General features: G+C 34.7%; 1 protein-coding gene across 1 annotated transcript; it reads left to right on the top strand.

Moving 5' to 3' along the window:
• LOC144433116 (uncharacterized) lies at positions 1–24427 on the top strand. The gene is made up of 11 exons (XM_078121425.1): positions 1–84; positions 15021–15038; positions 15326–15343; positions 15751–15946; positions 18279–18601; positions 19277–19412; positions 19776–19918; positions 20510–21761; positions 23234–23264; positions 23791–24060; positions 24418–24427. The coding sequence occupies exons 1-11, from the start codon at positions 1–3 to the stop codon at positions 24425–24427; spliced, it is 2481 nt and encodes an 826-aa protein (XP_077977551.1).
• Positions 24428–25949: the final 1522 nt, after the last annotated feature.

Here is a 25949-nt window from a genome sequence, read left to right as displayed (position 1 = left end):
ATGACAACAAGAACTACAAAAACACTAGAGAATTTAAAAGGAAGAGGAGAGCCACAAAGGAAAAGTGTTACAGTGCAAGACCAAGTTAGAGAAAGCAATACATACAGATCTGTAATTGACAACCATATCAAATAATTGTGTGTCTTTAAGGGGAGCACTCCTCATAAGAGGGCGCCCTCCAAGGAATTAATTACGCAAGCTAGGGAGTCCACTTTCAAACTTTCAGCCCACAGTACCAGTAAGAGTGGGTGAATTAAACTCTTCTTAATGTAAAATTTTAACCCATAACGGTTGGGTTTTTTTTTTTGCAAAATTTAACCAGAACAACGTTAGTATACCTACACAAATTGACCACGCTGTATTTTTTGGAGCTGATGTTGTCCGTCATGGCTTCTAAGACCAGAGGAAAAACAGGTACCAAAAGTAGCGGGAAGACTTGTAGAAAACAGCGATCACCTCCGCACAGTCAGATTCTGATGAAGAACCTACCGACGATTTTCTATGAGAATTTCAAGAACTCGGGAGGGAATTCAAAGACCTTACAGAACAGCTGGATCACAGAGTGACAGAGAATTTTCGTATCGCCAAATATGGGACGGTATGCCCAATCCAACGATGTCAAAGTAAAGGGGCCAGACCAAGGGTTTTTTTGCACACCATTAGGGTGCGATCAGTTTTTACGGCCTGGGTTGGGCCGGTGATTTTTTGTTCCTGTTGTACTTAAAAATAGTGACCCCCTGTGATTCATCCACAAAACAATGCAACCCCAACCCCCTCTGACAAATAAAAAACACAATGACCCCCCCCCCCCATCTGTTGACAAGAAATATTCTTTTTCTTGCACAAGACATTCTAGATTCTCAAAGCACAATACAGCACACTGCAAAGTTAATTTTACTTGTTACATTTACAGTAATTTTAAGTGTATCTGGTAAATTGCTGTCCCAAATCCATTGCTTCACATGTATAAAGCTCTTTAGACAGGAACCCTATGAAACGTATGATTGTCTATTCATGCACATGCAAATAGTCATGGTTTAGTAACCAAAAGTTGTAGGATATCTCTTAGATAGATTGAGTGAACTATTACCATTATATATTAATTCAACTAACTGTAAAGTACAATATTAGAAATGGAGTTTATGTAATTGTAAACCTGGGGTTTCAGTAAGTTTCAAAGTAGGGAAAGAACTGGAAACAGTATGGGGAGAAGTGCACACTGTGTGTGTGTGTGCCTACTATACAAGCGTGGAGGTGGGGGTGAGTTGGTGAGGTTCCCCTCCCACGGTAAGAGCTATTCGAAAAATGAACACCATTTGGAGGCCATTTAGAGCACCGTTCAAAAGTAAAACACAACTTAGTTATATCATAAAACTTAAGTGTCACTAATTTTAGGGTTTCAACAGTTTAAAGCGTTTCAAGTCATATTGACACAAATAATAAAAAAAAGATCAAGTAGAAAGTGAGAAAATTTGGGGGAAAACATGCACAGTGGAGGTCAGTTACCATTTAGAGATACAAATTCATTAAATTATTTGAAAGTGTGTCTCTTGGCTAGTTTTGTGTGCAATTCATCATGCTCTGTTGAGTCACCGGATTTTTCTAAATTTTAAATACAAGGGTCAATTTTTGCCATTTTCTTATGTTACCAATAGCCAAATTAAAACATGCATGAGATATTTACATTTCCCACACTGACATTAGTGCTGGCTAGGTATTTTCTCACTTACATATCTTGCCTGATAGACCTTACTTGATTTGCAGAATGATATCAAAACAGGTGTATGGTATATCTGGTCATAGGTAGAGACAGTAGAATATGGGGCCAATTATGATGTCACTTTTTACTGGGTCACTGTACTCCTATAAACACCTGAAAAAAATGTTGCTACAATGTGTCTGAATTAGGACTGGCATGGAAAGTTTGTAGCATATGTTGCTTGGGTACAGTGACTTTGTTACAGAATTTCACTGGAAAACAAAAAATCTCACCAGGATTTCTGTAACACTGTGTCACCTCCGATCCTATGTATGTGGTATATTTCTGACATGAAAACAGTTTGCTGTCAGCAGTCAGCTTGGGTGTGGACCTTTCATAGTACAAAGAAAAACAGTTAGTAGCCTAAACTTGCTTGTCAGTGACAGGGGGAAAAAACTCTACAGAAATGTTACAATATATTGTAAACTACCTCTAACCAACTGAAAACTTGAATTGAATTCTTGTGCACTAAAATTAACAGTTTTTTATGTTTAACACGAATTTGAACCTTTTTTTTGGGGGGGGGGGGGATTATGACTTGTATAAGTTAAGTACCCAATTCAGATCATTTTCAAAACCCTGTTTTAACTTTTATGTTTTCTGTTTTTCAGTATATTTGCATGAAGGCTAATAGAAGAAACTTATTATATATTCAGCAGTAATTACCTAACAGTTTTGTAGAAGTCCTTTTCTGAGTGAAACTTGGTCATGGCCAATGTAGCAAAAATCTTGTCAAAATTAATGCAGTATATTCAACTAGCAGAGGTCATGCACCCTTGCAATTTCCAGAAGACTTGTATCTCTATACACCAGAAACACTTATTTTCTCAACATTTTCACAAAAGATCATACAAAATATGCAAAACTGATAAAATACAACAAATAATATACCACCCATTTAATTTTAGACTGTATTCAGATATTTTTTACATAGAATTATTGGTAAAATTGTTTTAAAATCATTTTGCTGTTTTGCTGTTTCAGATTGTGACCCCTGTTTTGAAGTTTTATTATATCATTAAAACAATTACTATCTGAATGCATTGAATACATGGTTAATGTTGTCTCCAAGGTTAATATTCCTCATTGACAAGTAACTTTTCTCAGAAATAATGCACAAGGTAATCACTTAATTCCTGTGAGTTCCTTCCTTCTGGACTACTTTTTGTGTCAACTACTTCCAGGCAATTAAATTTCCTGAGCTGGAAAAATAAAACTTTGAAAGAAATTAAAGTTTTCTCCCTTTTGAGAGGTGTTCAATTTTTTCACATCCTATGTAGGCATTGTTCCAAAATTAACGAGATGTTTTACTTGCAGAATCATTTTCAAACAGTTAGCTTTTTTATGTACCTCAAAATTAGTATTATGTGTGTTATCACATATTTAAAAAAACAGACATGTTTCTATACAGTGATCTGGTTATATCAGAAAGTGTTCAACACATTTCCAGTAGTTTGTTATGCAGTAAATGTAGCAATGTCTGTCACCAACCAGAACAGGATATAATCAAGAAACATCTATTGACTACTATTTAAAGTTATTGTACCATTCTTATTTAAGTAGGATACTTGATTAATAATGGAAAAAAATGAATTTGCCTCCAACAGTAAGGTTTTTAATCCATTTCTGATTATGTCACATCCTATGTAGGCAATTTGCATACTATATCGTACCATGGCCAAATCTGAAATATTATGCCAAAGGTTATCTTTTCATATATCGGTATACATTAGGTGTCCTACTTTCCTACTCGGTGGAAAATAATACCAACTTGGAAATTTATTTTTTGTTAACTTTGTCCACCAAAATTGTACCCTAAGCTTGCCTGCGCTGAAGAGTTTGTTATATTTGAACGTATATTTATAGCCATTGTTTACGGTTTATTGTATGCACATACATTTGTTGTATGGAAATTTAAGTACAGCAGGATGGTTCATGATTTCATTCAGTTGTTGAAATAAGGTGACCCCCCTATTCACTTTGTAAAAATGATGACCACCCACCCACCCCCGGGCCATAAAAAACTGTTCGCTCCCATAACAGTAATTCTCCCATTCAGTCCATTGATGAAATGAGACAAATGCTGTCAGCAGATCGTCAACCAATTAACTCCAGCAAGAATTAGAGGAACATCAAAGGCAGTATATACCAGACTTCTTCAAGTCAGATCAATCGAAACCTGGTAAGTCTCAGCGTTTCCAAACTCGTAAAGATAATGCTACTACTTAGGTCGCATGGCCCCATATAGCCGTTCAACCTAGGCCCCATAGCACAGGGAGAAAGAAATGACGTATGACACCATGGCCCTTAACAAGTTCGTCGAAGGATTCACTGCTATACTTCTCACAGGTAATGTCAACAGTGAAGAAAAACAACTTTGCCTACAACATTTAAATCAATTGATGAGATACGCTGCTGTTTATCCATGGGAGGCTGTTCTTGAATTTCATGAGGCATTCCTACAGGATATTGAATATGGCCTTCATGCATGGAGAAGTGAAGCACCTGTTGCATGCTCTTGGTGAACTTGAGTTGGATGCAAAATATTCAACCTAAGTAGCAGGCTTTAGTGACACACTTCCTCTCTTTCGAACAAAGTATCATGATATAACTTCATTTGCACAACTGGACTGATAAGGTTCAGTAGTGCTATAGGCATGGTGTGGTGTCTGTCTCTGTGTGTGTGTGTGTGTGTGTGTGTGTGTGGACGACTTAAACTCAAACCATCAGACCAATTGCCTTGGTATTTGGTGAGACAAAAAAGTGCTGGGCAGATTGTTTGAAATATGGTGGACACGTTCTTAGGGGTGTGTAAATTAAGATTTATTCATGACATAATGCTGTGATTCCATCGGTAATATGCAAATTAGGGCTAGAAATGTGTCTTTTTTATATAAAATATTTAATTCTAAACCTGCTGAGCAGATTGGGCTGGAAGTTAATGGTGATGCATAGGGGCGGGGAGAGGGGTATATATGAAGATATTTTAAGCATATAATCATCGGTGATATGCAAATTAGATGTAAAAATGTGATTTTTAATCAAAAAATTATTTCTCAAAAAGTACTTGGTCGATGAGACATGACATTTGGTGAGATGTTATTATAGAAGTGTTATTCTACAGATTTTGTTCAAAATATTGTAATTTAATTGACTCTAGCAACCATGACCACACTCATAGCAACAACCAAATGCCAGTATATTTTATTAAAATAACAACATCATCTGGTAAGTGAATAAACATTCAAAAATGTATGCAAATTATCCCTAGCAATGAAGACCACGCCCATAGAAACAGCCAAACAGTTGTGTATTTCATAAATATAACAGGAATTAATAGACAACTAAATAAGCATTCCAAACATGTATGTAAATGTGCCTAGCATAAGACCACACCCATAGCAACAGCCAAATGATCGTGTATATTGCAAAGATATCAGACAACTGACAACTAAATAAAAATTCCAAAAGTGTATGGAAATGTGCCTAGCAACAAGACCACGCCAAGCCATAGCAACAGCCAAATGATCACATATATTCGAAAGCTACATGTAGGAACAGGAATAGACAACTGAATAAACATTCAAAAAAAGTGTAAGCAAATGTGCATAGCAACAAGTCAACGCCCATAGCAACAGCCAAATGATCACATATATTGCAAATATAACAGGATTAATAGACAAATAAACATTCAAAAATGTATGCAGATATACCTAGCAACAAGACCACGCCCATAGCAACAACCATATGATGATGTGTATCACGAAGATAACATCGGGTATTTATAGGCACATGAATGAACATTCACAAGAAGTATGCAAATATGTCTTGCAACATGACCATGCCCAAAGCAACAGCCAAATGATCTCGCATATATTGTAAAGATAACAACAGGGCTAGATAGGCATCTAGATAATCATTCAGCAAATGAACATCTATATCTAGTATGGATCAGCAGGTAAATAAAGAATTTTAACAACTGTAGATTTATGCTACAACGCCATTGGCATTATTTTATTCACAACCTAATCTGTATAGTCATTTCTTCAAATCTGATTACAAAGCTCACAAGACTCTTGGAGATGTTATTGCATTGCAGAGGTTATTAGTCATAGCAGAGGTTACAATGATTGATGTGTTAAATCACTCATCCACACTAAAATCTATGCGTAGTTATCAGAAATTTGTCCAAAAAAGTTAGTACGTTAAAAGTTCTTTGTAGGGAACAAAATAAGGTAGTAACACTTAGTATGACAAGTAAGATAGCTGAACAGAACTAAGATATTTACAATAAGCCTTTATATTAGGAGAGATGGAATAGAAGGTTTAACCTCACTATTGAATGAGAATTCAAGGGACACAAGAAACAAAAGAATCATTAACTTGTATTTGAACATTTGTGAAACTAGTAAGGCAAAATATAACAAGCCTTCTGAAACAAAGACAGTTCTTAATAGTGTGTTTTATGGCAAAGTTGTTGTGCAAATTTTAATGGTAAAGTAAAGGTAAAGATATAAAAAGAAAGCTAACCTCCTGGGTGTAGCCATTTAAGTGGATTCAACTTCTTGAGTTAACATAGAAAGAAATATTTTGGTTATTTCACATTGAAAATGTTTGTCGACGTCAAAGGCCTATGTCTCTTTAGAAAGCTCATTGATAATGTGAGGACAGACACTTGAATGATGTTCATATGTATCACACTTTTGGAGATAACATGCAAAATGTGGTTGTTTATCACAGACATGGCAGACATTTTGCCATTCAGGTCAAGGTTGCGAAAATAAGTGACATGCCTATACAAATAGTAAAAACCATTACATGATTTAAAATATCCTCACTTGAAATGTTTGATTCAAAAAGCTATGAAGATAACCCAAATTTGGCTATTTGATCTTGAAGAAGAATTTCAAGGTCAAAGTTCAGGTATTAAAAGAACCTCATATTTGATAATTTGGGTGTAGGTATTTGATTGGAGTCACTACATATTATACTCCAAAGGTATGATGCATATTGTGAAATATAACAACAAAAATGGTCACCATTTGGCCATATTTGATTCGATTGTAAAGCAGAGTGACATGCATATGTATCACATAGTATATTACCTTTATACCAGGTTTGGTTGAAATCAGTTGCTGCATGCCAGATTAAAATTAACAAGATAAAACAAAACAAATCAATACCTGACGTACCTACCCTATTCTCTGAGGCCATGTTTTCTGTAAAACACATATTTTTTGTCACCTAATATCTCAGGATAAATCAATCAGTACAGTGCAATATATAGAGGAATAACAATGACTCAAACACAGTAAGTACCTTGAAATTTGCCGTCATTCACTTTGTATTGTAAATTTCAATATTAATACATTTAGTAACTCACAAAAAGCGTACCATTTTGATTTGTGATGAGCATATTCATCATTTGAAAACATTTTATAAATGACTATGTAGTATGGTGTTAACTTTGTTTGAAATAAGGCAACAGGTTTGAAGGAATATATAGTATACAGTATTTAATTGATATAATGTAGTCATACACTTTGAATCTCATTCTTCAGAGAAATAGAGGGTGTCATTACAGAACAATCTTCACTATCATGGTGTTGAGAATACAGAATTTTTTGACGATACAGTGTGTCAGTATTCCCTGCTGTCATTGTAATGTCATATGTTCCCTGGAAATGTTGGTAAACTTTGCACATTGATACAATGCTATGAAAATAAATCCTTCACTAATACCACAAAGTTGTCACTGTGTCTCTCTGTTTGTAATTCAGTAAATGAACCTTACATATTGTCACTCCATATAATGCAACCATGTTATTAAAAAAATCAAGTATGTTTTGTATACGTTTGTAATTCATCAACAGTTTACACATCATTGCAGCTTTAGTCATTGGTGTATGTAACATTGAAATAACCCGCAGATATTAATATTATTTGACAATGTAAGCACCATATTATTAAAATAGCAAAATGCCTTGACCAAAATTATATTCATCCAAAAATGATATTGCCAGGGATTCATTTATTGCCATATGTTTGTTTTTTCTGAACGAAACATGAACATTGAACCGCTAGAGGGCGCCCTCCTTCAAAAACTTGAAGAAAACAAATATTTCAGGACCCCTCCACAGGCGCCCAGCACGAAAACAAAAACAGAACCTTCTGATCATCAAAATTTTCATGCCCTCACCTAATGTTTTCATGCCCCCCCCCCCCCCCCCACACACACACACACCTCTTTCGCTTTGAGGGGATCATGTGTTTCATGTTTACTCAACATCGAAGATTTGATTAGGAGTCGGAGTTTTCTTTTGTTGAGTCGCTGCATCCACATCATATATACATGGCTACATTGTAGTCCATCGGATGTAAGCGAAGAGTTACCGTCTGGCTGTCCATGGTTACGATCACATTGTTTACAGGGGCCGGCCCCTAGACAAACCATCTGCATTCCCATGTCTCTTACCAGGGCGATGTATTATAGTGAAATCATATTCACCTAAACACTTCCATCCATCGGGCAAGTCACGTTGACCATGGGGTTCTTTGAAATTTAGCAACCATCTCAAGGAACTGTGATCCGTTCACAGTGGGAAGTGTTTGCCATACAAGTAGGGTTGAAAGTGTTTTACGAAGTGAACTACAGCACAGACAAGTAGGAAACTAGCTAGTTTTTTGTGTCAAAACTGATCATGTCATCCTCAAACATTTCTCTTAATAACCCTTTATAAAATTTAATAGCTGGCACAATCATTTATGAGGAGACAATTAAGATATCATTTATTTCTAAATATATTGTTTTCAAGCATAGTGTAATGAATAAATGCCTACATTTATGTTGATTCCAATTACCATGTGTTAAATGGAGAAACGTATGTAAATGAGGTAATTAATATGCAAATTATAAGATTTAAAGACGTCAAACAATGTTATCTCAGTCATATAATTCAATTTAATTCAATCATTTCAATGTTTTATGAAAGTTACATTACATAAACTGTTTCAAATGTGAATTGCCATCCATAAAACACCAGCTGATTATTGTTTTTCTTATTATGGTCTTATGTAACTTTGGATGAAGATTACTTCACAAAGCTTCCAAATAAGGATGTCCATCAATCATTTTTGAAATCTACAGAAAAATGGTTTAAGAAAGTAATGTTTCATTGAAATTTGGTACCTCATTTTGGTACCAATTGGCTAACAATCAGGGTCTGTCATGGACTAGTACTTTTTGCGTCATCTTGGACATACACGTAGTCGTACCTTTCTGTCTCCTGTGAGATCGTCACACAACTTGGCTCTGATTCGTAGTTATGGTGCATCACGTCTGTCTCTATCAGTACAGTGAATATACACGTTTTATAGCAAAAAAAGTCGACGCAAAAGTCACGCATGATAGTTTATAAATATGCAGCCCCTGGGACACTTTTATTTCCTTTGAGAGTCCGCCTCAATATACAATGTTGCAATTTGAAGCAAAATGACGTGACATTGTACACGCTATACTTCTTTTCAAATCGTCAACTAGGGAAAGTGGTAGCCAAATTGCAATTTTATGACACGCACGTTAATGGCACAACATATGCAGTATCACATGCATGTGGTAAAATATCATTGAAAACGTTTAATTTGTACAAACAATGTCATAATTCCTCCCATTGCATTGCTCGAAATGTCATTTAAGAAATCCTACTCCATCACTGCGCGTTTCAATTTGACAGTTTCGATTGGTACAAATTGTTGATGCATGCCACGTGGATGAGATGGATCACGTGGTTGTAATTCGGTCCGTGATCGGATGATTTGTTACAATATTCCCTTATCTGATATTCTCACCCGACGTAGGCAACGTCACCGACATCGTTTGATCTGACTTGATGCGATAATGTAAAGTCCCAGAAAAGACTCAACCAATCAATCAATCAATCAATCAATCAATCAATCAACACAATGTAGCTTTCAATCGTGACCACGGTAACTCTGCAACGTGATATTTCGCTAGCACCGGGCGTCGAACACACGTTTGGTATTCGTAAACATGTATACGTATTCAATGTTTCAATGTATAATAACACTTTTTTGGTATGTACGGATAATGTTTTGAATTCGCTGGAATATCTGGTTTACGCCACCACAAGGTTTTTAATGGACGTTGATTTGGACTGGTTTTCTCGAAAAGATCGGCGGAGCGGTACCCGCTCTTGGTCGTCGTTTCTCGATGATCTGATTTACTATCCGTAGTCTCTTGTTTGTTTCTGCTTTCGGCTTAAATGATATGACTGTGTCTGACATTTTTCATGAGATTCGTTTTCGTTTTGTTGCTGTCGTACGTTGCCATCTTGTTTTCGTTGAGTTTCAGCGTATTATCTTCCTCCTTATCCGTTCTGAATCTTACCGTTGCTCACCAATGTTACAATCTTTCTCTTTATTCTGAGTTTTGTATTTATTTATTTATTTATTTATTTATTTATTTATTTATTTATTTATTTTGAATGTTAGATGTTGGGGTTATATTCTATGTGGGTGATAACGATGGGTAGACTTTTTAACCACACCACTCACACACAGCACAGCACAGCACACGGGGAAATTGTGTAATTAGGGGATATGAGAGATTTCGTTTTCTTTTATGAAGATAAAGAGCAGCTGGGGGCGCTGTTTATCGTATAAAGTTAGAAGTTTTCTGAATGCCCACTCTGTCTAGAATACATCGAACGTTCGCCGTTGTTTACAACAAAACGAACATTTCTTGGTTTCAACTTGTCGTATATTGTATGGAGAAAATGGTGAAAGCGAATGGGTGTTGAAATAGGAGTGTGGAGAGCAAGTATTGGGACGTTTACTGCTCCCTCTGGCTACGATGGAAGACATCGGCGTATCGACATAAAGACAATAGCGTCCATCCACCTGCTGCATTCCCTTAAAGGGTCTCTTCGATTAGTGGTCGAGTCTTCTCATACTTAATGGAGAAATTGATCTAAGCCCAGGGCCTCAAAAATCTGATATAGAAAGAAACAGACAAGTGACACTTTCCTCGACTGGTGATTTCTTATTGCCTACATCAGAAGACAGTGACATGGAGGTCAGCAATCGTGACATACAATTGTCATAGTGTACAGTACATTACAGATGATTGATAGTTTTTAATTTTTCTTATCTTTGTAAGTAAATAAGGTGTACATTTGTTTTCAGTAGAGCATATAGTCATCAAAATTAATATATTAAAGTTCCTAATTTATTTATTTTTTAAAAGAAAAAAAAAAGATGTTGAGATTAACGTTTCGCAGATGGTGAAGACATTTCAATCAAGTTAATATTTTATCAGAATAATATCATGTGGGAATTTCAATTCTTGTTTTCAATTCTCTGTTAATGTCCCAGATTATTGATGATACACTAAATACGATGACGGGTTGACTTACAATGTATTACTTAATATCATGCTACTAGATTCTTTCATATACTATTTTATTCCAACAATATCCCTTTACGTAGTATTTCATTTTTTGTATACAAAGAGTTGATGTTGAAATTTGAGATATGTGTTTTGTAGCAAATAAAATGAACATACTTTAATAACACAGTTCTGCTTTTACACCGTTCTCATGTTCTAAATTCTAATTTATGCCTATATAGTACATTAGTGATACGATAAATACAGAAGAAGCGTACATAGTAATTTGAATCATTTCACATGAAATATTTTGCTGAGAGGTGCCCTTTTTTCATTCCATTCCCATTATAATGCTCTAACTATACCAATAAGTGGCATTATACTTCTATACATACTTTAATCATTTCACATGAAGAGTTTCAATAAAGTTTCTCATTTGAAAATTCCTCTATTACATGTGGTGTGTAATGTATTCTATTACATTCACTGTACTGTTCTAAGTATACCAATATATGGCAATATACTTTTCTATACATACTAATAATTGACAGTCATATTTACAGTCGCTTACTACGTTTTTGTTAAACTTTCCGAAAAGAATAAAAGTCAAATACAGTTAAACCTGTGAATTAATTAGTCAATTAGCATTCTCAGGTACATTACGGTCTGTGATTGTGTATAAAAAATGATATGGTTAAAAGGTAAGATAGCATTTCGCAAACACTATGACATTAACACCAGTACTTCACTACATAATATCCATTTGAATGCTAGTGGAATTTTTTTCTCCCGATTTTGATAGTTCCAAAACGTGCAATTTTTGACATTTAAATGATGACGTCATCACCAAATTTTGCATACTGAAAACAATTTCACTAGCATTCAAATGGATATTATGTAGTGAAGGACTAGTGTTAATTTCATAGCGTTTGGGAGATGTCAACTTACCTTTTAACCATATCATTTTTTATACACAATCACAGACCGTAATGTACCCGAGTTTTATGAAATTGCGTTCAAGTTGTTGTTTATTTACAGTTTATAACGACCCTTTTACCACCTGTTTATCTAATAATTTCATCTCTCTCTCTCTCTCTCTCTCTCTCTCTCTCTCTCTCTCTCTCTCTCTCTCTCTCTCTCTCTCTCTCTCTCTCTCTCTCTCTCTCTCTCTCTCTCTCTCTCTCTCTCTCTCCTTTTGTGACGAATGGTGTTCCACTCATTCCCTGTATCTAGCCGGTAAGTTTGCATATGATTATTATGGAGTATACTACTTATGCATAATCAATAAGTCATATTTCTAGACTTAAAATTGTCTCATTGTATAGTACACTACATATAATTTACAGGTGTTTTTCAATATTTCTTGTCTTTGTAAGTAAAAGTGTATATTTGTCTTCAGTGGAGATTATAGTCACCAAATACATATTAATGTTCTTAAATTATATCAATGTTTTGAGATTAACGTTTCACAGATGATGAAGACACTTCAATCAAGTTAATCTGTTATCACAAAAATACAATATCATGTGGGAATTTCAATTCTTGTCTCGTTTAATGTCTCATATTATTGATGATACACTAAATACGATGACGGGGCGCCATATTACTTAATATCATGCTACTAGATTATTTCATATACTATTTTATTCCAAAAATATCCCTTTTACGTTCTATCTAAAAATTATTATATGTTACACTGTATACTAAAAGATTATATTGATATTGAAAATTTGAGATTAGGGTTTTGTAGAAAAGGAAATCAACATTAATTATACCGTTCTGTTTTACACCGTTCTTAGGTTCTAAATTCTAATTTATGCTTATATAGTGCATTAGTGATTCAATAAATACAGAGGATGCCTTCATAGTAATTTTAATAGTTTCACATGAAGAGTTTCAATAAGATTTCTCATTTGAAAATTCCTCTATTACATGTTGTGTCTAATGTATTCTATTACATTCACTGTAATGTTCTAAGTATACCAATATATGGCAATGTACTTTTCTATACATACTAATAAATGACAGTCATATTGTTATCTTACAGCAAGGTATTTACAGTCATCCTTTGCTATGTTTTTGTTTCTGTCTGTCTGTCTGTCTGTCTGTCTGTCTGTCTGTCTGTCTGTCTGTCTGTCTTACTGTCTGTCTGTCTGTCTGTCTGTTTGCATCTATGATGGAATTATCCTTTATACTACGAAAAGTACGAGGAGTATAAAAAGTTAAACAACTGAATTAATTAGTCAATTAGCCTTTTATAAAATTTTGATTATCGTGTTCTTGTTGTTTGTTTTCCGTTTATAACGATCCTTTTGCCACCTGTTTATATAATAATTTCATCTTATTCTCTTTTAATGTCATAATTTATTGATGATACACTAACTACGATGACGGGTTGGCATATTACTTAATATCATGCTGCTAGATTATTTCATATACTATTTTATTCCAATAATATCACTTTTACTTTGTATATCACACGTGTTACACTTTACTTCGTATACCAAGAGACGACATTGATACTTTAAGAATTTGAAATTTGGGTTTTGTAGAAAATGAAATGAACATACTTTAATTACGCCGTTCTGGTTTTACATCGTTTTCAGGTTGTAAATTCCGTCTCATGCTTATATGGTACATTAGTGATACGATAAATACAGAGGACGCGTACATATTTGAATAGTTTCACATGAAGAGTTCCAATACGATTGCTTATTCGACTTTTCTATACATACTAATAAATGACAATCATATTTCCAGCCGCTTACTACGTTTTTGTTTATCTTTCCGAAAAGAATAAATGTGAAATAAAGTTAAACCCGTGAGTTATTTTAGTCAATTAGCATTTTGTAATATTGTAATTATTGTGTTCAAGTTAGTGTTTATTTACCGTTTATAATGATCCTTTTACCACCTGTTTAACTAATAATTTCATATCTCTATCTCTCTCTCCCTCTCTCTCATGAACTATTTATTGTGTACCGTATTACTCATTCACTGTATCCAGACGGTAAGTTTACTTCATATTCCCCAACACATTTCTACTATATTTTTACGTTGATGATGTTCTGAATTTTTTAATCGAACATAGTTATGATGTGTTAAAAAGTGACACCTGTAGGAATTGAACCCAAGTCCCCTAAACACTGGTCAGAGTGCTCTAACCAGCTGAGCTAACGTGCCAACTGGTAGATAACGTGAATTTATCCTGATGTGCACTTTCTTTCCCCGAGGTGGTGAGAAGTCAACTCATTTTTTAAAGCTTATGCCTTTCAACCTAAGGATCTAAATATATTCCAGGTCTCCCTGCCTAATGGTGGCCAATTTAGGAATCAGTGATTAAAGCAATGAGGATCGTAAAATTAATATAATACATGGCTTTTTAAATAGTTTTGGTGTTTGCAAACCCATAATTATCTTCATCACAAACGGTTGATACAACCAATTTGAAAAGTTTAAAGTCTGGTTTAAAACTAGAAGCACGTGTGAATTGTTGCTTCTTATCTTTCTCTCTATGATCTATTAGTGATGCAATAAATATGAGGGATATGTTTATATTTTGAAATCAATTCTTATGAAAATATTTATATTACATGTTCTATGTAATACATCCAACTGTATACTTTTCTATAAATACTAACAAATGAGTCATATCCTCATTCTTAGAGTACAGCAGAAAATTTATATAATTAACATATAATTAACACATCAGTTAGGAATTACAGTTTGTGTCTACCACTAACTAATTCTGTCTCTCACTGTCTCTTCCCCATATCTCTCTGTGTACGTCTCTCGCTGTTTCTCTCAATCTACTTGTTGGTTTGTGTATCTGTATGATTGATTTGCCCATTTAAGTGGGAAGAGATCTGGAAGGTAAGTTTAGACAAATATGCTGCGATCTAAAGTGTAAATTACTCTTTGAAAATCTAAATTTTCTAATAAAAGTATTTCATATGCAACACAAGATTTTCACTGTAGCTTTGAAAACTTAGCGAAACAGATTGAGGTTTGTTTCAGTCACTCAATTAGTAAATTAACACTGCTTAAAATATTGGTGAGTTTTATGATTCCATTATATAATCTGTAAGTGTCGCTCACTTTGCTGTTTGTTTAAATATTAAGCTTATATCTCACTATGTCTGTGTGTCTCTATTTTTCAGGACGAAAATACCAAACACGTGAGTATAATGATGATATATCAGTAGAGTATTACAAAAAAGTAGACATCAAAGACTAATTAGTTTATGAAGTTTCCAAAAAAAGTATAATACAAAGCGAGTGAATCTATCAAATACTAAAATAATCAATTACTTTGGTTGTTTTGAATTATTTGTATGTTATTTATTATTCATACAATTATGGTCAACTAGTAGGTAGTCGTATTAATCATCTTTTGATCTCATTTATCGTGATTACATATTATTAAAGTCAACACATTTTCTTTGTCCGGTAATCATACAAAAACTATAATCAAATCGTAGATCGATTATGTGTGTCCAGGTATTTAAAGAGACGCCTCAAATAGGCAAAATCATAATCCTACAAGCTAAAAATCCCTAGCTATGTTTATATCTACAATAAAAAGGACCTTCAACGTGCAGCTGAATTTCCAGACACGAAGAAAAAGTTGTATCGTGGTCGAATTATGCTAGTTGGAGCTTTTGGTGCTGGAAAGACATCAACGAAGAGAAGCCTTTTAAAAGAAGTTTTTAAGAGTGAACATTTCAGTACAGATGGAGCTGATGTTTATGAAATTGACATAACGGAATGGGTTATAAAAGGTGTGTGAGTAATATAAGCGAAGTTTATAATATTATAATTAGCTCATTATTATTCATGATGTCATGTTAGTCACGTGATCAAGTGACAGTTTTTGAAAGAAATTGGGATGTGAAGTGTTAGTTTTTTTTCTAGCTATTCAATAATATGTTATTATGACGACTCGAATGACAAGAAGTCGGTGTGGAAGGGGGTCGAAATTATTACGATCTGCTACATCAACCAAAAACAAGAGTGAAATTGAGACCGAACGGAAGGTTCGCCAGAGATGACTTTGAACTTAGTGAGGACATGTGTCTTGCCTTGTACCTAACGGCTTCACTAGTTTCCGAACACAGAAAGCAATACATGCAGGAGCAGGATCTTCGAATTCATAGTCTTATTCGTTCCTATACCATAATCTCAATATCGGGTAAAAGATAACAACTATCACTTAAATAATTGATGTAATTAATCCAAGCTAATATATGTCGACGTGATTCTCACTTAATTACTTTGTGAACAATTTGGCGAAAAATACAGGATAATTGACCAAATGAAAATAATAAATAACACTACAGTGTGAAATGTTAGTGATAACACTATTTAATTTGATTTCAAGGTCAGACTATTGTTTTAATCCAATGTTGTTCGGTTATGGCGTCATAATATAACAACTATTGATTTCCAATAGTTATAACACACAAGCAGTTGATGGTTTTTGGCATTGAGCTTTCGAACTGCCTTGCTCGACGAGCCTCATCGGAATGACAAATTCCACAGTTACAGTTGACCACTAGGTGGCGGTATGATCAGCAGATTATAGATGTTAGGTAGTTCAGTGATATCTACAATCGGGTGATCATACCGTATCGCCGCTTAGTGCTGAGCTGTAGCTATGAAATTTGTCATTCTCATGATGATCGTTGACGACAGATCATCAGCTCATTATGCTAAAATATTTGAACTGCTTATGCTTTATAACCTTTGTAAAATCATTTGATCTACCAAGCTGATGAACATTTCTAATCACAACACTGTCCTTATATTAACACGTTATTCACATATGGTCATTTATTTAGTTTTTCAAAGATTAACGAATGGCATGGAAAGTAATTGGCATCATTGTAAATAAGTACGATATAGTATATGTACATCTAGGACTTATGGTATAAATTGCTCTAGTGTACACAGGGACGGCCAATTTTGAAATTATTTTATCGTATTGAGACATTGGCGATAGAAATATTCCAATGTCTGTGACACAATTCTGACGGTGTCTTTTCCAAGATATGTTTTACAATAATTGTCTCTACTGAATTCAACTAACAAATGCTGCAAACAACCTGTTGAGTCTTCTCTGACATTAAAACATTCTTTCCATGTAATCCTTAGTGAAAATAGTGTTTAAGACATGTATGGAAACTAGAATACATCATATTATTGGGTCTGATAACTGTCAAATATACGCCAAAATCAAATCTGTATTAATTTAGGTAGCAGTGGGTATCAATGTTGTTTGGAACAATTGATAGAAGAAACGTAAAATGTGATAAGGTTATCTACTTATTAGGGATGAATTATTTATATTGTAACTCAAGCATAAAAACAATATTTAAAAGAGGGAGACGAGAAATTAAATGCCACCCATATACACGGCAAGGCCAAACCTTATAGTTCGTGGACCCGAAGTGATTGCCGTTTTCTCTTTCTTGTTCATCACTCTCCAATGAACAAAAATACATATGTCGGAGATGTTGGGAGGGTGAATGGTATGGTAACCCTCTCTGGCCCGTTGACTATCATAGTTATTGAATAATATCCATATGTGACAAATTCTTAATCTTGAGTACTGTTAGTTACGTTAATTTTTTCTGTATATCCAGTACATCATCAGACAACAACGTAAAACACTTAATTATCATTGTTAAACAATATTTTATGTTATAAAAATTGATATGAGTTATGACATTGACAGATAAACAGCAAGTATGTATATATGTGTTAAATTTTAACCACACAATAGGGAACTTGCAATCCAGACTGAGCATGTTCAGACACAAAGGACTATCATGGGATTATCTAATAAAGAAATGGTTATCGTAATACCTAATCTGGAGCTATTGATAAAATTAACCTCCCACAATTGTCAGGGTGACTCTGAACTGATTATTTGTGGTTACAAACAATGTATCAGCATTGTTTACAATACTGATTGATTAGTATTTATTATCACATTTCCCATGATGCAACATTCAAGATGGTGGGTTTGCAAGTTCCCTATTATGCACATTTGAACACTACAAAGCCCCTTTCAAGCATTTACACAACTTCATACTTTATATCTTGACTAAGAATCGAAGACTGATCATTACAGAGGAGAACGTTTGATCGATGAAACGAGACAGTTGATGGAAGACACTCTTTTGTTTGGAATGAAGAAACAAGAATATCAGAAAACACCTGTCAAACCTACAACAACATTTCGTAAACGTACAGACATTATTGGTGACTTGAAGACGGATGATGAGAAACAGTCCCCATCTCGCAACACTGAACGTAGATTTCGTGAACGCATACAGACACGTCTACGCGAGGTTAAAGACGTTGATAAACCTGACCTATACTTCAGTCTATGGGACTCTGCAGGACAGAGTTTATACTATACAACACATCAGGTATTTCTACTTATATCTTCATCACAATGTTTGCCGACATCTCAATATCTTGATAAGGGTGTGTTGAAGACTAAGTTACAAATCCTTAGGCAAACGAAATATTAAACAAAACATTGTTATAGAAGAAGGGAAGTTTTCTTTACAGTACTTTAAGGTACTAGTTAATATATTACAGCTGTTTAATGACAAACTCTTTGTATTCATACATGATAATTCATAACAACATCACGGCAATGATGTCGATGGGCTCATACACGTCTGTTTCACAGTAAAGTGGTAACATGTTATAGTTTGACATTCAGTATTATTTGGCATTTAATAAGGCTATGGTCGAATATATTATTTTATTTCTATGTGTGCACTTGTACATATTAGAATTTAGTAATGATTTGCGCATTTCACTGGATACTGATCTTAAACCAGAAGTAACCATCAACAAATGCAAGAAATCGACGGAGATTTACAGTATTCTATTTCATAAATTCTAGAGGACGACTGGTGACGTAAATATACTAAACATGTTATTTCACAATTCAATTTTAAAATACTAAAAATACTATTCTATCATCTTTCATGTAGTTTTATATTAATCAATAGCAAACATTTATGAAATTATATTAATCGGAAAACCATTGTTATTCACAACACAACTCGACTTTTTACTCCATGCCATAGGTATTCCTGACAAGTCGAGTCATCTACATACTTGTAACGGATCTCACAAAAACCCTGGATGAAATCCTATCAAGCAAAGCTGAAGGACCATGGAGAGATGAATGGAGTGTCAAAGGTCGGTTATCAAAATATGCACGTAAATCACTTGATAATATCAAATATGGACATTAACGATCGTGATAGATTTGCGACTGCGTGGTTGAGTCGATTTCCTAATACTAGCTATGCAATATCAATGTATGTATGTATGTATGTATGTATGTATGTATGTATGTATGTATGTATGTATTCACTTATTTATGTATGTATGTATGTGTGCGCGCGCGTGCGTGTGTGTGCCTGTAAGTACGTACGTATGTATGTATATGTGTGTCTCTCTGTGTGTTATCGGTGTATTCTGACAAGCGGAAACAGATAAACTGATTAATGGATAAATGAAAATGATTAGTCAGACAGCTAAAACAGTTGTGCCTAGAACATAGTTTTCATGCATTTTCAGATTTCCTCTCCTTCTGGATGAATTCCATTCATGCCCATGCAAGACCCGGTGATTCCCCTTCAAGTGGAGCACAGGCAGCAAGGTATTCTGTTACAGCGCCACCAGTTATCATAGTTGGAACAAAGAAAGATCTACTTGATAAGGTCGGTTGGCTACATAGTTTTTGATCTTAGGTTTTAAAGAAGTTTTGATCCGGATAAAATATAAAACTGCAATCAGGGATTCTACAACAGGCGCAGATTGCATTGACCAAACACAAATGTCTATTATATTGTTGATGACGTGTAAAATAAGTGATTGTTTTTTATACGATTTGAAATATCACTCTCTTGGGTAAAACTTGCATTCCACTGCTCATTAATTTCATTTCAAAAAAATATTCATCTACACTCCATAAGTAAAGTCCTTACCAAATACCAATATAATTGGTCTGGCGGTTTTTGACTTTAAGTGGTTCACCCCCCCCCCCCCCCTCGCCAACCAACACAGAAACACACACACACACACTTATATATACACACATATATATTCATACACACCGACATTTCACCATGCCCATAGCACTACTGAACCTCAGGTCAGTTATCATCAAATCGTTTATAAAATGGATATATTTTCTTTGCCATAAAATTGACTAAAGTATTTGGATTAAAGGTTACAAAGTTGTAATACATGGACCCTAGATGTGTAATTTGTGTACACTATACATATATTTCGGTATATCATTTTTTCAGGGTCGTAATAGAGAACAATTGGCAGAGGAACGACTACGAGACATCAAAGACTACATACGTAAACACTGTGTAGCTGCTAGTGAGCATCTTGATGGCATGATTGCCATTGACAACAAATCGAGAGAGGGAGACACACCGTCCGATCCGAAGATCGAAGAACTCCGTCAACGGATTAAATCGCTAGCCGAGGAATATTTCTTCCTTGGCGAAGTACCTGTAAAGTGGATTCACCTTGAACTCACATTCAGAAAGATGAATCAGCAGGTATTAAAGCTAAATGAGGTTTACGAAATTGGAAAGAGAATAAATATGAAACGCGAAGATGTAGATAAGGCTTTGGAGTTTTACCACAGTGTGGGCGAGATCGTACATTATGTTGCTGAGCCAGAGCTTAAGGATACGGTTATCCTAGATGTCGGATGGTTAGTCAACCTATTCAAGTTGGTTATTACCCAAGAACTACCGACCTTGAGTTTACCACCCAAACTTCACAACATGGTTGATGAAGTGTCTAAGGAAGGGCGCTTAGGTGAGGGTCTACTGGATCACATACTCGAAGAGAAAGGTCGTATACAGGACAAGCAAATTGTCCTGAAGATAATGGAAAAGTTTGACATCCTGTGTTATGTACCTTGCCCAAAACGTGCTGGTCCTCAGTCGAATGTCTATTATCTGCCGTCCCTTCTCACAAGAGGTAAAGACGAGAAAGGCGACATCATTTGTCCTACAGATAGTATAGCTTGTTGCCCTATCTACTTCCATTTCCCTGGCAATTTCCTACCCGAGGGGCTGTATTACAAATTGGTCGTGAGATGCTCAAGGAAATTGCAACAGAATCCAGTGTTGGTGAAACATCGATCTCGTATACCAATAAACAACGAAAGGGGTGTTCAAGTCACTCTTTGCAAAAGGAGTTCTGATATTGAGATGAGAGTACTTAAAATCTCACTGGGAGGAAATCAACCAACAGAGCTGAACCCCAAGTTGGTGACAAACGTCAGGGAAACGGTAGAGGCAGAACTGACAGCGCTGATCAAAACCTATTGTCCTGGTTTATCTTATCGTGCCTGCCTGAAATGTCCTTGTAAGCATCATGAGCCAGGTAAATTGTTGGTAGATATTGACGACGTTGATGATAGATGCGTTGCCATCGACACGTCATCTCGTACTCTTCTAGCGAAAGGCCGAGTCATCTGTAGTAGAAGCCAAATCCCGTTTGAAGAACCAGGTTTATTGTTATGGTATTCAACATGTAAGTATTATTATCACAGACATTTTACATTGTTGTGGAAATTGGTCGTTGCGTTTCTCAAAACAATATATTAATGTCCCCAGTACGAGTTATAGACTACGATGTGCATATGGCAAACACATCTAGAGTGTGTAATACATACATACATACATACATACATACATACATACATACATACGTACGTACGTACGTACGTACGTACGTACGTACATACATACATACATACATACATACATAATCAAAGTGAGTTGGTTGGAACTTGAGGTGCTAATAAGTTGTAACTCCGAGTTTCACGCTCACAATGCGTTCATCAGACAACTGTCAGCTACTCGTTGTGTTACTGTATTTATATGTGTAAGGTGTGAAAGAATTTATTGGCAGTTAATTGTGTATTGTTTCTATGCATACAAGGGGTCCTCAGATTTGTCAGGTGATGTTACTTTTGAAGTTCGCTATGTAGAACTTGTTTTCGTGTCGGCACTTTGAGATGAGTTCAGATTTTTTGTTGAGAAGTGTTTGTTTGTCGGCGTTGAGGATGCAGAGTTTTTCAGTTAGGCAGAGGTCGCATCGTTTGGTTTCGTTACTGTATGGGCGTGCTCTCTGTGATATAGACCAGTCTACTTTGAACGTTTTTTTATTTCTTTTCAGCTGCCAGATGTATTTCGAAAGTTCAGTGCTGTTTGCGTATTTTTCGTGTCTGAAGGTTAGGTTGTGGTTATTGTACAATGAATACAATGAAATAATTAATACAATGAAAGTCAGTTACAGCTGCATGCCAAACGTCGCCAACATCATCAAAACACATAACAACAAAATCGCGAACAACAATACAACGACCAAAGAGAAATCCTGCAACTGCCGAAATAAAAGTACATGCCCCCTACAGGAAAGCTGCCTGACCACCAGTATAATCTACAACGCAGAAGTAAAAAGAGAGGAATGCAACCAACCCCCCAAACTGTACATCGGCCTGACTGAACATGCCTTCAAACAAAGATACAATAACCACAACCTAACCTTCAGACACGAAAAATACGCAAATTAACTGCCAATAAATTCTTTCACACCTTACACATATAAATACAGTAACACAACGAGTAGCTGACAGTTGTCTGATGAACGCATTGAGCGTGAAACTCGGAGTTACAACTTAGCACCTCAAGTTCCAACCAACTCACTTTGATTATTCCCGCCCTGCTTACCCAAGCATCGAGCACTCTATATTCTACGAGTTTGATACTATTTACATACATACATACATACATACATACATACATACATACATACATACATACATACATACATACAAATATTATATAAAGGTGCATTAACTCTTTGTATTTCATCACTGTCAACTGTGTGTAAAAACGATTTAAGTCTTCGACTAATTCCCACCCAGATGGCTTTTCAAGAAAGCTAAATAAATGTATAGCTCTCTCTACTCCTACCGTTTAACTCTCATTACCTTACAGATGTTGACTGGAAGAAAATTAGTCGAGATAGGTAAGTGAAAGTTTACAGTATTTCATATTTGTTATTATTCAAGAATCGTAGACCATTGTCTTTTCCATTACTTAAGAAGATACATTTGAATGAACCAAATGGAATTGCATTAAATACTTTATGTTAATGTAGCATGTAATTCTATTGATGGAATTACGTAAGACTTTTACTGAAAGTTTAGATTTGTTGCGATTTTTCTTTATATAATACTATTTGACCATTTTAGATGTTCTTTATGGTTTTCTAAATATTGCCAAACATAAATATCGATGCATACATTCCGATAAATGAGAGAGCAATTTACTATGCATTCTCAGTTTTCACACTGCGCATGCACAGGAAGCACCATATTAAATATTCTAGTCTAGTCTAGTCTAGTTTAGCCCTTCCCTAAAAATGAACATAACAAAGGTGATATATGAAAACAGAAATGGAGATTAAATATTTAAGTCTACGTTTATTTCTGTTGACTGTACCTTTTACTATTGTCCTAAATGTTCTCTTATCTCTCATTCTCACTTCCCAGAATGTCTGCAATGGTAAAGATACGTCAGTTAAGTAGCCTTTATCTACAGTTGTGTCAAGAACTGGGTCAAGACGATGAGAAGAAATTAAGAGGGTTTCTCTATGGTGGTCCTATTCCTAAACGTGAATTGCAAAACCTCAAGGACCCTGTTGATATATTCCAACGTCTTGAAGAGAAAGGGGTGATAAGCAGAGATAACTTACAATATCTCAAGGATCTGCTAATAGCTATCGAAAGACGACCATTGGTTGACATGGTTAACCAGTGCAGGTCAGGTCAACATCACATAATATGTATGGGTTAAATATATAATACTGTTAGGAGTTTGTTAGTACTGAACACATTAGTATTTAGAGTACCATTTGTTTAGTCTTTCAAGTATTTTGCTGCCAGTAATATATAACAACTGAATATGTATGTCAGTAAAAGCTGATATTTAGTCATAAATGTCTTATAGTGATTGATTGTTACTTCACTAACATCTGTGAATATTGTCTGAATGTATTGAATAGGTATCAGTACTTACAATGAATTCCAATCAAATGATTAAACATGTATAATTATGACCAATATGGTTAAAAGCAATGTAACCATTATTAGTAATGAATTGTCTTGTTCATTTTGTAGGTTCAAATAACGAGGCATTATTACATTGCACATCTTGAAAGAAACCTACTGGTATCTGAGACGTCTTACTGCATGCAGGGATGTGTTTAATAGGACACCGTTCACAGAGAATTAATGGGGTTCAGTCCATATATGGACATATTGTCTACTGTATACGACACAATGTAAATGAAGTGTCAACGAACACATCACTGAACATTTCATTGTAATTTGTTATTACTAATCATGATTTGGTAACACTATTGTTTATGAATGCACCTTTCGATATATTCCGATGTCTTTACCAAAGAGAGAAAGGAGGGAAACCGAATGACCACAGTTTACAAAATCTGAAATCAATAACGATAAAAACGGAGTGACATCGATATAACCATACTAGATAGTGTTAGAACTGACGTAGTTAGATTTGTAAGATAATTACAGCAAATACATATAGTGTAGCAAATAAACTAGAACATATATCTTTGTAACATCATTTAGTTAATACTATATCCAGTGTATTGTTACATGGAATTTAAGGATATACATGTATAACTAATACAATATAGACATGGGTTTTAAACTTCTCAATATCTTCTTAAAACTTTGTGAACTTACTGTTTCTTCCTCAATAAATTAGTCAACTAGTAAGTGGAATTTTAATACAGAGTATAAACCTTCATTTAAGTTCCTCAAAATTATGTAGCATGTAGATCAACCTATATTGTCTAGTAAAATGAAAACATATTACTGAAAAGTGTCAGAAAAAAAGTGTTTAAATTCTATACATGTCGACATTCAAGAAGAGTTGTAGAAGCTTATTTTAGAAATGTGTTTTTTTTTAAAGTAATCTCACAAGAATTTGGCAGGATATTTGTAATAACTATACTTATAACAGTTTACTTGCAAAGTGTTTTACTGTAATTATACTTTGCAGAAAGTTGATTTGCATTATCTTTGATGATGTGTACGCAAAACAAACCCGAATCTACAAACTATGAAATGCAAAATATTAATCCAATGTAAGTATTATACACAGGCTGTTGTCCTGGACTATGTTTAGTAATTGACAGTCTAGAAACTGTTGTGAATTCCATTCTAAATTCAGTTCATAGAGATTTGTTTGGTTTTGGTTGTATTTTTAAATCTTTCACTTTAGATGGTTATCATATTGTAGACAATAATTGTTGTTTAATGCTAAACTTACATTCACTTGTTATTTTTATTTTCTTCCAATCAAGTTTATTAAAGTGGCCATATGGATTAGGATTGAGTGTTTATTTTGGATTTTTAATTTATAAAACAATTTTATCGTGGCGTCCGACTTGAAAAATCAGAATGAAACAACAGACAGTGCCGAGTCTGTGTTTGTAACTCAATACATTGCAAAGAGCTAAAACAAATTGTGTAAAACGTTTGTTACTGTACGTACAATAACAAAGATTTTACGCATTTAGCAGTCGTTTGCAGTTTATTGAGTTACAAACAAGGACTTGGCATATGTTGTTCCACATTAATGTTTCAAGTAGAACGCCATGATAGAATTTTAAATT

This window comes from Glandiceps talaboti, chromosome 3, assembly GCF_964340395.1.
Source record: "Glandiceps talaboti chromosome 3, keGlaTala1.1, whole genome shotgun sequence".
NCBI classification, from domain to species: domain Eukaryota; kingdom Metazoa; phylum Hemichordata; class Enteropneusta; family Spengelidae; genus Glandiceps; species Glandiceps talaboti.
Note: the sequence above shows the minus strand (reverse complement) of the source record. Positions and strands in the feature narration are given on the sequence as shown.